This window comes from Hemitrygon akajei, chromosome 5 (assembly GCF_048418815.1).
Source record: "Hemitrygon akajei chromosome 5, sHemAka1.3, whole genome shotgun sequence".
Taxonomy (NCBI): Eukaryota; Metazoa; Chordata; class Chondrichthyes; order Myliobatiformes; family Dasyatidae; genus Hemitrygon; species Hemitrygon akajei.
In genome coordinates, this window is record NC_133128.1 from 33,250,757 (window position 1) to 33,264,669 (window position 13,913).

A 13,913-nucleotide genomic window follows, 5' to 3' on the forward strand; every position below is an offset into this window, starting at 1 on the left:
CAGTGTATTGGTCTGTTTCATTCATTTAATTTGGATCTCAACTTTGAGCTGGTTACACACCAAGGCAATGTATTGATTGTCACATTCACTTTACACATGAGAAGAACAAATATTTAACTTAAATTTGTGGCATACCAACTAATTGTTTTACACTAATAAAAAAAAAAATAATAAAAAGCTGAGAACTAATTTTCCTGATACTTTAGCATGCATTTCATATCAACAAACAAAATATTATCAGAGACATTACAACATGCATTGTACCTGCTACACAAAGCAATTTACTATTCAATATCTTTATAGCCATGGAAGTTAACTTACAATTTGTCATCAAAGTCACTAAACAGTATGGTGAAATAATACAAAAAGAGTTTTGAAAAAATCCTTCCTCGGTGTAATGATTTCAGAGAATCTGTCCAGGACCCAGCACATAACTGCAATTAAGTAGAAATCATGGCCGTGATTCTACTTCCTTAGGGGTTTCTGAAGATTCAGGATCACATTTAAAACTTTAACAAACTTTTATAGATGTGCAGTGGAGAGTATATTGACTGGCTGCACCACAGCCTGGTTTGGAAACACCAATGGCCTTGTATGGAAAATCCTACAAATAGTCATGGATACAGTCCAGTCCATCACGGGTAGAGCCCACTCCACCACTGAGCACATCTACATGCAGCACTGATGCAGGGAATCAGCAACCCTTACCAACCAGTTCATGCTGTCTTCTCCCTGCTACCATCAGAAACAAGGTACAGGAGCCTCAGGAATCATGTCACCAGGTTCAGGAGCAGATATTACCCCTTAACCTTCAGGCTCTTGAACTAGAGGATATAACTTCATCTAACAACACACACAAAATGCTGGTGGAACGCAGATGGCCAGGCAACATCTATAGGAAGTAGTATAGTTGATGTTTTGGGCCGAGATCCTTCATCAAGACATGAGTGCTGCCTGGCCTGCTGTGTTCCACCAGCATTTTGTGTGTTGCATGAATTTCCAGCATCTGCAGATTTCCTCGTGTTAACTTAATCTAATTTTACTTGTCCCATTACTGAACTGTTCCTACAACCTATGGACTCACTTTTAAGGATTCTGCATCTCACGTTCTTGATACTTATTGCTTATTTATTACTATTATTTTCTTTTTTGTTTTGTATTTGCACATTCTGTTGACTTTTGCACACAGACTATCTTTCATTGATTCTATTAGGGCTATTGGATTTACCGAGTATGCCTGCAAGAAAAATCTCAGGGTTCTATATGGTGACAACTATGTATTTTGATACTTTATTTACTTTGAACTTTAATTTAAAGCACTCTAAAACTGCTACATGCATTGACTATCAAATGTACTTTACAAACATGTAACCCAGCCATCCGTTAGCAGCTAATGTCCTAACTTTCGGCCACATTGGTAAAAACCACATATATGCATATCAAACAACACACACAAAATGCTGGTGGAACACAGCAGGCCAGGTAGCATCTATAAGGAGAAGCACTGTCAACGTTTCGGGCCGAGACCCTTTGTCCTGACATCGACAGTGCTTCTCCTTATAGATGCTGCCTGGCCTGCTGTGTTCCACCAGCATTTTGTGTGTATTGTTTGAATTTCCAGCATCTGCAGATTTCCTCATGTTTGCTCTTTATATGCATATCAATTATTCCATTCTTCGCTTCACACTCAAGACACCAACATGGTCAGCAGGACCTGTAGCTTTAACATCCCTCTTATTGAATGTATAGGTTTGGGTGTGGGATTGCCACATGAGTAATGTCAATGGCTGGCATCTTGAAATGTGAGAATATACTGAGAATGTTAGGAGTATCACAAGTTGTCACTTCATGGGTTAATGGGATAAGGAGGATATGAGATATGACTTCTTAATCTCTCGTGAACCAACATTGTTTTGATAAAAAGATAATTTTGCTTTACTTTTTATGATTCCGTTTTGATAATATTTTATTATTTTCCATATTATATATTCAATTGGAACCAGGAATTGCATTACAAAAGTTTCAAACTAATGTATTAATAAATTACTTTGAGTGGTATGGTAACCTCATACCGTTTACTGTTTCCCCTAGATCAGTAGTTTAAAATCACTGAATAATAAATCACAAAATCATGGCCATAATTGGCTGATAATCTGCAGCCCATCTAGAAACTCAGTAGAAAAGTATAATGAGAATAAAGATCATAGAAATACTGTGTTTGAAATTGCAGGAAATATGCCGTCGATTGACAATTCCCTACCTGTTGTGCCCTGACTATGAGTATGGAGGGTGCATGTTACATACTGGCTAATAAAAATGACTTACATATAAATAAGGCAAACATTATCAAAATATTCCTAATTTTAATTACTTCAGTAGAAATCTCAACAACCAAACTCATATTGTTATGTGTACCTGCAATGTCAGTATCTCCTATCTTAGAATGTTCAGCTTCTGGAATCGGACTGATCACATTAGTCGAATTAGTAAGTAGCAAGTCATGATCTGGAGTTACAGTGACCATATGAGGTGAATCAAGCACCGAGTCATCTGAAGAGTTAAAAACGAAGTCAGATACCAAATTCATATCTCTCAAGGTGATTAAGATGAGGATTATTTAAATTAATAATAGCATTACTGAATAATTATGCATACTTTGTCAATAACATTAAATTAAACAGAACGAGGTAAAAGACATTTAAGCAACACCTGGACAGGTACATGGAGGGGAGAGGTTTAGATGGCCGTTGAGACTATTTTGGTGGACACTGTGGTCCGCATGGACTTGCGGGTCTGGAAGACCTGAACCCATGCTCTCAGACTCAATAACACTAAAACCATGAAGAATGCAACACTGAATTATAAATAACATGATGCCTTATCTAACAATCTTATTCCAAAACATGATACTCCACCATTTTTCATGCAACAGAATGTTTCCACTACATACAAATTACTTCTCATCTCATAATAAACTTGAAGCAAAATGGCTTTGCTAAGTTAATACGTACTTCATTACACCGTTTCTAAACTCAGGAAAAAGGGGAATTGGCAAAACAATTCAATATTAATAAGCAAATTTATATTTCCAGGAGATCTGCAGTGTATTGGTCTGCTTTGCTCATCTAACTTGGCCCTCAACTTTGAGCTGGTTACACCTCAAGGCAGTGTATTGATTATCACATTCACTTTATGCATGAGAAGAACAGATAGTTAACTGAAAAGTTGTTGTATAAGCAAGTAATTGTTTTACACTAATATAAAAGCAACTAATAAAAAACATGAGAATTAATTTTCCTGATACTTCAGCATGCTTCTCATTCTGCATGTAATTATTTGCTCCATTTCTCAGTTCACACTGAAAGCAGAAATATTTTTAGAAGTACTCAATGTGTCAGTTTTTCTGATTACAAGAACTTCTGATTCTGGGTATCCAACAAAAAGAGATTCTCATTAATCAGGGTGATGTGGCAATATTCCACACAGTTACATTGATTCCCCAATGTCAAGACTAGTTATCATTGAATAATTCTTCAAAAGCATGACCACTATTAGATGACTATCAAATCTAGACTAATAGCTAAATAAATTAGAAAAGCATACTGACCAAATATATCAATAGATGCAAGCAAAATATGAAAGATTTCACAGGATATAAGCTTTGTATGCTCATTTCACACTGTGAGATTGAATAAGTTGCATGTCTGTTGGTGTCCTAACTATAAAAAATGCTTTTCACCCATTTAACTGGAACTGTGTGATATAGTAATCCTACAGGCAATATAAATCTGCGTCAGCTTATAGTAAACGTTAACACGCAAGGCAGACATGTGTTTGTTTGAAGTACCTGTAATCTCATTATCTTTTACATTAGCATGTTCAGGTTCTGGGATTGGATTGATTACATTAGCAGTGACGGGCAGCTCATGGTCTGGCATTAAAGTGACCACAACCGGAAAACCTGAGCTTGGCACCTCATCATCTAGAGAGACAAGAAGGGAAGTAGACAGAAAGTTTGTAATCTCACAAGGAGATGATACAAGTGTAGCTGAATGCATAAATTTGAATTACTGCCATAAATGGAATGAAATTTAATTTTGGAATGAAAGATACTTTCCACACAGAATTGAAATATAAATAATGTCTTGTCTAATAAATTCAACATAATTCACAAAGAACAATACCAAATAATCCACATAGCAGTATTGTTCCCACTTGAGCAAAGCAATTTATCATCCAACAATTAAATTACAGCAAAGTAGCAGTCACAAAGCAAAGTCTCTATATTCAATTGAATAAGGATGACATCCAAATAAGAAAAGGATACAACACAACAGAAGGTATCTTAGTCTGCCATGTCCATAGTCCCTAACTATGCTAATTCCATCTACCAGCACTTGGCCCATAGACTTCTATACCTTGTTGATTTAAATGCTCCTCTAGATGCCTCAAGTGCTGTGAGAGTATTGCCTCATTTCCTCAGGCAGTGTAATAGAGACTGCAAACACTCCTGGGTAAGCTTTTTTTTCCCCCCTCAGATCTTCTCTAACCTTTCTAATCTTCCATCTGAAACCCATGCCTTCTAGAGTTTTCCTGTTTCCACTATGGGGAACAATTGCTTGCTATACACCCTATCTATACTCCTAATTTTGTATATTTCTATCCAAAACCTCTTCTCGCTCCTGAAAGACCATACGGGCTGAAGTACACATCTTATATGCCTTCTTCACCATCTTATCTATGTTTGCTGCCTCATGTACAGATTCATGGACTTGTACATCAAGATCCTTCTATTCCTTAGTACTCACTAGCATTCTATCATTCATGTGTATCAGACCATTATTACACCCTCCTAAATTCATTTCCTCAAAATATTATTAAATGCTATCTATTATTGCTGCAACCAGCTTACCAGCTAAATAATATTGTTCTGTTAACTAAGAATGTTCTCCTCACTATCAAAGATGTTCCTTACTGTCATCGATATACGTTTTCTTACCTTTCTTTTATTTACAGGTCTGAGAGTCTAATGTCAATATTCAATAAAGATAACAGAAGTCTTATTAATTCAAAAGATTTCTATTCATGTTATTTTCTCTCAACATTAAACATATTAAAGCATTAAGATATGTATCAGAAACACAGAACCAAGGCTCAATATTCCATCTGCAGCATGTGGCCTAAATCTCACCATGAACTCATTATTATTTACTCTCTCTGTGCACACTCCAGACACACATTATCGAAAGTACCTTTCATATCTCCTATTTCTCCAGAGTTGGAAATGGGGTTGAGAACATTAGGAATATCAGTAGCTGGAAGATCAGAGTCTGGGATTAAACTGGGCACATTAGAAGTTGGGACCTCATGGTCTGAGAGAATAAAAAGAGGCCAGATATAAACATCTAATCCTGCTTGAAAATGTGCATTGATTTGATGTATGCAATTGTATCACTAGGTATTATTATACTGCAGCAACGTAAAACAATTGATCATACAAAACATATACTACATAATCAATTGATCATACATAACATGTATTACAAAACATATGCAAGCAAAACCATTAACTGTCCAACTGGTAAAACATTCATACCATACCAAACTAAAAGAATGTTTCGCCCAATTCAAATTACTTTAAATGATTAATGCTAAGGCTACAACAATAGATAAACAATGCAACTATCTATATTTCCACTATGATTAATGCTTTTTTCCCATTATAATATTGGCAAAATATTATAAAATAACAAACACTCCATGTAGCAACAAGTTTCTATTACATAAAAGTAATGTATCATTCAAAAACATGACAGTAAAAAAGCTGTGGAAGCTAGTTGGTGGCTGAATTTCATGCAGGCAGTGTATGGACAATCAGACACTTTTTAGACAAGTACCCAAACAAACACATAACAGCATACGTATGGAATAGCAACTACAGACGGCCAGTCTGGCACTTTGGCATAATCTCAGTCCGTGCATGGTTATATATTCTTAATTGCGCACTTTCAAGACAACATATTGCCATAAGTATAAAGTAATTTTGGTTTCAACAGATTAATGTTTGGGGATTAGATTAGGCACAATAAGAATGTCAGTGACTACTAAACCATAGCCTTACTTTGCATTATATGGCCTAGGGTAATAAGAAGGAAGCAAGATATAATTTCTTAAATTCTCATTAATCATCCTCACAGAAATCTGAATTTCCAGAACAAGCATTGGCCTAATCAGTGATAACATCTACCTCGATATGGTTAGTTGCACTGTTGACTCCTATAGAATCCAATGTGGCAGCACATTTTCTACTGATAGGACCATGACTCCTACCCACCAAATCTGCAGTAATTAAAACTGGCAGCAGCACAGTCCTGTCCAATTAAATGTTTGAGAAATTTTTCTGGCCGCCAGGAAAAAGATAGTAATTCTTTATTGAACTGTTTCACTGTCTATAATTTATTTTTAGTGTGTGAATATGTTTTTGGATTGTAAACTTAATATAATAATTTTAAATGGTATATGTTTTTTTAAACAGATCCAAAGTGTTACCAATTATTTGAAAATGTCCAAGATATTCAGTCAACAATAGTTGACATGTTGACATCACAGCAGCCTGGAGAAGGGTTTAGCAGCTGTTAAAGACATTCTCTGAGCACAGTGAGCTGTTTGTGCTAAGACACACTGTACTTTGCATTCATTATCCCAAGACAGAGGGAGCTGTGTCCTTGTTGAAAGGTACGATAGTGTCAGGGAATGTGCTGGAACAACCTATGTAGCTCAGGCCAGTGATACTAAAGCAGTAGAAAGTATGCCCCAATTGTTGATTTATTTAAAAACTCAGACAATTACGATATCAAGTAGAAGGGGCAGACAGAAAGCTGTTCATGGGCTGTATCAAAGTTAATAATTACTCAATAAACTTTCCAGCAATATTGCCATGAAAGACTGAACGAACACCTCACAGCCAAGCAATCCCTAAACTCAGTGAAATAAGGACATTGACAAATAATCTAACAAAAATAAGCATGAAGTTTAAGTTTCAAGAAATATGCAATGGACCTTCCACAAATGGTCCCACAACACTGAAGGAGCTGCATGCAAGACAGCATGTAGGTACATTTTACACACATGCAACCCGATCACTCTCGGAACTGGAAATGGGTGGCGTAGCAGTAAGAGCATGTGCTTTAAACTTCTGTAGCTTTACCACATACCTCAAAAGCCAAGCTACAAATATTGACAAAAATACCTGTATCTTCAGTATCTCTTATCACAATACGCTCAGTTTCTGGGTTAGGACTGATTGTATTAGGAGTATCAGTAACGAGTAGATCTTTGTTTGGGATTAAAGAACTCACTTTAGGAGTGTGAGAAGTTGTAAACATGTTGTCTGGCAGAATAAAAAAAAACAAAATTCTTATTTTCCAACTCCAAGTTATTTCTGTGAATAAAACTGAATTGCTGGATATCATTATTATCTAACAATGCAGCACAAATACTCTTATTCTTATGGTAAAATAAAATTATGTACAAATGTGGAAAGAAAGCAAACAGAAACACATTGATAGACTGTCCATGAACCTTATTCCTTTTTTTTTGCACTATTTACTTATTTTAGTAATTTATATATTTTTGATGTTTTTGCATTGCATTGCTTTCATAAAACATCGCATCATATGTCAGTGATAACACAGTGCCTGCAAAAAGTATTCACCCACCTTGGAAGTTTTCATCTTTTATTGTTATACAACATTGAATCACAGTGGATTTAATTTGGCTGTTTTTTTTAAAATACCGATCTACATAAACAGACTCTTTCATGTCAAAGTGAAAGCAGATCTCTACAAAGTGATCTAAATTAATTACAAATATAAAACACAAAATAATTGATTGCACAAGTATTCACACCCTTCAAGTCAGTATTTAGTAAATGCACCTTTGGCAGCAATCACAGCCTTGAGTCTGTGTGGATAGGTCTCTATCAGCTTTGTACATCTACACACTGCAACTTTTCCGCCATTCTATTTTACAAAACCATACAAGCTCTGTCAGATTGCATGGGGATCATGAGTAAACGGCTCTTTTCAAGTCCAGCCACAAATTCTCAATTGGATTGAGGTCTGGTTTTTAAGCCATTCCTGTGTAGCTTTGGCTTTATGCTTCGGGTCTTTGTCTTGCTGGAAAACAAATCTTCTCCAAAGTCTCAGTTCTCTTGCAGACTCCATCAGGCTTTCCTCCAGGATTTCCCTGTATTTCGCTACACTCATTTTACCCTGTACCTTCACAAGCCTTCTAGGGCTTGTTACAATGAAGGATCCCCACAGTATGATGCAGCCACCACCATGCTTCATGGTAGGGATGGTGTGTATGTTTTAAAGGATGTGCAGTGTTTAGGTTACACCAAACATAAGAGTTTAATCTCACGGCCTAAATGCTCAATTTCGGTTTCATCAGACCATAGAATCTTCTTCCAGCTGACCTCAGAGACCCCCACATCCCATCTGGCAAACTCTATCCAAGATTTCATGTGAGTTCTTTCCCCCAACAGTGGCTTTCTCTTTGCCCCTCTCCCATAAAGTTGTGACTGGTGAAGCACCCGGGCAACAGCTATTGTATGTACAGTCTCTCCCTTCTCAGCTACTGAAGTTTGTAACTCCTCCAGAGTTGTCTTGGGTCTCTTGGTGGCCTCTCTCACTAGTCCCCTTCTTGCACGGTCACTCAGTTTTTGAGGATGGCCTGCTCTAGGCAGATTTACAGCTGTGCCATGTTCTTTCCATTTCTTGATGAGTGACTTAACTGTACTCCAAGGGACAGTCAGTGAGTTGGAAATTCTCTTGTATCCATCTCCGGACTTGTGTTTTTCAACAGCCTTTTTGTGAAATTGTTTGGAGCGTTTTTTTTTGTTTTCATAATGTAGATTTTGCCAGGATATTGACCCATCAACAGTTGGACCTTCCAGATACAGGTGTATTTTAACTACAATCAATTGAAAAACCTCAACTGCACACAGGTGATCTCCATTTAACGAATTATGTGACTTCCAAAACTAACTGGCTTCACCGGTGATGATTTGGTGATGAATACCTAAAGCAATCAATTATTTTGTGTTTTATATTTGTAATTAATTCAAATCAGGTTGTAGAGATTTGTTTTCACTTAGACCGAAAGAGTCTTTTTCTGTTGATGAGTATCAAATGAAGCCAAATTAAATCCACTGTAATTCAATGCTGTAAAACAATAAAACATGAAGACATCCAAGTGTGGGGAATACTTTTTATAGGTACTGTAGATCAGATTCTGCCAATCAAGCCTTCTAAACAGTATGAAATAAGGGGGCATGCCAAATACTTCCAAGGTATGCAAATATTTAATCCATGAAAAATGCTGTGGTGTGATCAGTTTTTATAATATATGGAATGGAACTGAACAGTTGAATACAGTTTATTGTCAAATATTCATTGCACACTAGTAAGTTGAAGACAGACTTTGTGGCACAGCGCCTATAGCAGGTGGCCTTTGTCTTTATAGCTCAAACCACACCATACAATTACAATTGCGTGCTCAATCAGAAGTACCTGTAACTTCGGTATAGCCTATCTTAGTAGCTTCAGACTTGGGATTTGGATCAAACACATTAGTGACTGGAAGCTCAAAGTCAGAAATTAAATTGAATGTATTAGAATGTCAGTAGTTATGATGATATGGCTTGAGGGTATAAAATTGGAGCCAGTATAATAATTATTACTCTATAATGAAACTTCTGTATTACTTAATAGGCTTAACAGTAATATTTTGCTTTTCATTCTGAAAATATTAAATGAATTCAAATGCAACCATGAATTGTGATGCAAGTACTGTTTTCATTAAAGCATTAAATTGTACATGGCACAATTATTTCAATATTTCTCTAAGGTATACACACACCATTCAATAACATTCTTTCTACTGCTGAAGTATAATTACCATCAGAAAATATTTCCCAACTTTGCTCTGGAACTTTACACTCAAGCAGTCCCCTAACTCCAGAAAATAAGCATTTTGTCAAAATAACCCCAAAATAAATGTATAGATTACAGGAGATGTGCAATGAGTTGCTAATCTGATAGATACTTTGGTGTAACACTGAATGAGGTGTAAGCAAGATAATGTACTCATTGACAAAAACTATTAAAGAATTATTTATCTTGCATGATGACAATGCATGGGTTTCTGTAAGTGAATTAAATTCTATTGCAGTATATCATTACTATTACGTAGCAATTTTGCAATAGGTCTATTGTCTCTCTACAAACTCTAAACCCTGCTATCTTTCTACTGAATCTATGTATTATCTTCCAACTACTCAAAACCTTTAAATCCCTCTTGAAATTTTTACATGAATTTTATGAACTAAACAATTGTATGAATAAAAAAAACAATAAATTCCAGGGCAACTTTATAATTAGCTCATTTCCTGTCATGTTATACAGACTGGTAGTCTGGGTGTTAACAACTTTACAAAGAAGCAACCCAAATAGTGTGACACAGCTTCTACATACAGCATGAAATTTAACTTATGGCCAATTTAGCAGAAACGTCAACATACAAATAATTATTTACTCTATGCTGCAGTTCTCAGTAAAGGTATAGATAATTATTAGAAATACCTGTAACTTCTGAATCTTCTATTTTAGCAGTGTTAGATTCAGGGAATGAATTGGAAGCATTTGCAATGTCAGAGACTGGTACCTTAATGTCTGAGATTAAACAGAAGATGTTAGGAGTGTCAAAGTTGGCACCAATGGCCTGCTTATCTGAAAGGAAGCTAGATTCAAAATGTTTAAATCATTTTTGATAATTATCCCTATATCTTAATCAATATAATTGTATATGATGAAATAGGAGTACAATGCATTATTGTTACACAACTGAATATTACAGTAACATTAGATGGATTCTGATGCAACAATAAGTGCATCAGGTATAATACTAAACTATGCCAGCAGTCTAATAATTCAGTTGACCAATTCAATATTATTCAAAATAATTAGGGTTTGACATTACAAAACTCACCACACTGCTGCATTACTTCTATTATTTAAAAGTTTTACATTATTCAATAAACTGGAAGAAATGCAGCTGTACTAGGTTAACGAGACTCTTAAGTTGAATAGCTCGAGTCTCTACATTTCATGAAATATAATCATATAATACAGCAAGGATGAGCAAAATGGCTAATTCCAGGTGGTATGCAATATTTAATAACTACCACAACACTGAAGAGTCTATACAAGTCTTTTTTCGAGCAGGGCATGCAGAGTGAATTTGAAGGAGTGGATTTGGAGAAATTGTAGTGAAGACATGGGTGTGGCCAATAATGAAAAAGGAAGTTAAGGAAATACAAGTATATGTACAATATGTTTGTGCTCTGCATGTCCTTTTATGTCACACATAACCAGCATAAAAGCTCACTCAAGTTCAACAGCACAGCATGGCAACTGCATCGTGTGTCCAAACCTTTTTCCTCCATTTGTGATAAAGCCCCACCATGCACTTTATTTTACTCCATTCCTTAGTTAAAACACAAAACACATACGTTGCTGGGACTACCTGTAGGTTCTGCCTCTCTTATCTTGGTAGGATGAGGCTCTAGGATTGGACTGATCTCAAAAGGAGTGTCTGTCACTTGCGGTTCAGAATCCAACTGTAAAGTGAACACTTCAGGTGTATGTGAGATTGACAACTCATGGTCTTCTAAGGATGAAAAAAAAGGAATCCAAATTATAAAATTCTAATTTTCTTCTTAAAATTCACCTAAGTATTTTCCTTGCATTTGCAATTAATTATCTAAATCAGGGGTTCCCCAAGCTTTTTTATGACATGGACCTCTACAGTTAACTGAAGGGTCCTTGAACCCCATTTTGGGAACCCATGATCCAAAACATGGAAGGAAGCCATTCTGGCCACTGGATGCTTACTTTGACCCAGCAGAGCAATCCCATCAGTTCCATTCTCCCTGCAAAACTACAGCATTCTCTCTCGCATGCTGAACAACTATCCTTTGATTCTTTTCACATTTACTTGCATTAGGGTTAATAACTGTGGTCAATTAAACTACCAACACACTTTTGCGATAGGTTAAGAAACCGGAGCATCCATTGGAAACACATATTGTCACAGGGAAAAGGCGATAACTTCACATATATAGCACTCAAGGTGAGGTCAAACACAGAGTGCTATAGATAACTGACAGCAGTTTTAGCTACCTATACTTGTTGTAGATTAAAATATAATGTCCTTTCCATTTGATATTGTACAATGACAATATAGGCCCTCCCCAGTTTATGGCAGAGTTATGTTGCTGTTAAACTATTTGCAACCAGACTGTTCACCAGTTGGAAATATGACTGTGAACTGAGTTCCCATGTGACAGAAGATGCCTGCAGCCTCATATCAGCCGACAAATCCATCTCATAAATCACCCAAATACTCAATCATATGTACAGGTGGTAAGTAACTCGGAGGGTGTTCATAAGCTGGTGAGGACCTGTATTCATTCAATAAGTTTCACAACAACATAGCTACAACAGGTTATTTACAATATCTAAACAAAAATATTCAATTTGCTGCACTGGAGACAACCTTTGAAAGGTATCGAATTATTCTCATTCCCTTTGGGAATAATTTTGAGAGGGGGATAGGAGCCAAAGCATCAGGCCAGAAAGTGGAGAGATGGAGAAGAGGTAGATGTTAGGGCCATTAAAAACAGGCAGGAGCAAAGTAATAGATACAATGGAACAGATAGTTTGAAGTCAGTGTACATTAATGTTAGGAGTATTATGGGTAAAGGTGATGAACTTAGTGTATGGATCAGTACATGGAACTAGCCATTACAGAGATGTGGTTGAGAAGGCCAGGAATGGGTGTTTAATGTCTTAGGGTGTCGATGTTTCAGAAAAGATAGAAAGGGAAGTAAAAGGGGAGCAGGGAGCTACACTACTATTCAGGGACTATATTACAGCTGCATTCAGAGTCCACATAATGGAAGGCTCATTCATTGTCTATATGGGCAGAACTCAAAAAATAGGAAAGATGCAATCAAGTTGATGGGTTTGTACTCCCAACAGCCATTGGTACATTGAGGAACAGATATGTAGGCAATTGAAGGAAAAGTGTAAAAACAAGAGGGTTGTGGTCATGGGGGTCCTCAACATCCCTATTACAAACTGGGACCTTCTGAGTGAAAGAGATTCAGTTGGGGCAGAATGTGTTAGGACATTCAGGAGGGTTTCTTAAATCAATACATAGTTAGTCCAACAAGAGGAGGGACTGCACTGGACAGTGTTGGTTCATGAACCTGGCCTAATGAGCAGTCTGTCAGTGAGTAAACAGGGAACAGCTACCACGATTCCTTAAGAATTAAGATAGCTATAGATAAGACCATAACCATATAACAGTCACCAAATTATAGGAAAGATGTCAACAAAATAGAGAGAGTACAGAGAAGATTTACTAGAATGTTACCTGGGTTTCAGCACCTAAGTTACAGAGAAATGTTGAACAAGTTAGGTCTTTATTCTTTGGAGTGTAGAAGGTTGAGGGGAGACTTGATAGAAGTATTTAAAATTATGAGGGGGATAGATAGAGTTGACGTGGATAGGCTTTTTCCATTGAGAGTAGGGGGGATTCGAACAAGAGGACATGAATTCAAAGTTAGGGGGCAAAAGTTTAGGGGTAACATGAGGGGGAACTTCTTTACTCAGAGAGTGGTAGCTGTGTGGAACGAGCTTCCAGTAGAAGTGGTAGAGGCAGGTTTGATATTGTAATTTAAAGTAAAATTGGATAGGTATATGGACAGGAAAGGAATGGAGGGTTATGGGCTGAATGCAGGTCAGTGGGACTAGGTGAGAGTAAGCGTTCGGCATGGACTAGAA

At 36.6% G+C, this 13,913-nt stretch overlaps 1 protein-coding gene across 23 annotated transcripts in view; it reads right to left on the bottom strand.

Annotated features, from left to right (window-relative positions):
- The window catches only part of abi3bpa (ABI family, member 3 (NESH) binding protein a), a 309,406-nt gene that overhangs the window by 133,014 nt on the left and 162,479 nt on the right, over positions 1-13,913 (bottom strand). For 16 of the 23 annotated variants that reach the window (XM_073045179.1, XM_073045194.1, XM_073045192.1 and 13 more), the window contains 7 exons: positions 11,590-11,733; positions 10,647-10,736; positions 9,576-9,656; positions 7,250-7,390; positions 5,253-5,372; positions 3,848-3,982; positions 2,416-2,550 (listed from right to left, as the gene is read on the bottom strand). The exons of 1 other annotated variant lie outside the window; for it this stretch is intronic. In XM_073045179.1, coding sequence (XP_072901280.1) covers positions 2,416-2,550; positions 3,848-3,982; positions 5,253-5,372; positions 7,250-7,390; positions 9,576-9,656; positions 10,647-10,736; positions 11,590-11,733 — 846 coding nt within the window. The remainder of the gene's footprint in view (positions 1-2,415; positions 2,551-3,847; positions 3,983-5,252; positions 5,373-7,249; positions 7,391-9,575; positions 9,657-10,646; positions 10,737-11,589; positions 11,734-13,913) is intronic. 6 more of the 23 variants (XM_073045183.1, XM_073045180.1, XM_073045181.1 and 3 more) reach the window with 6 other exon arrangements.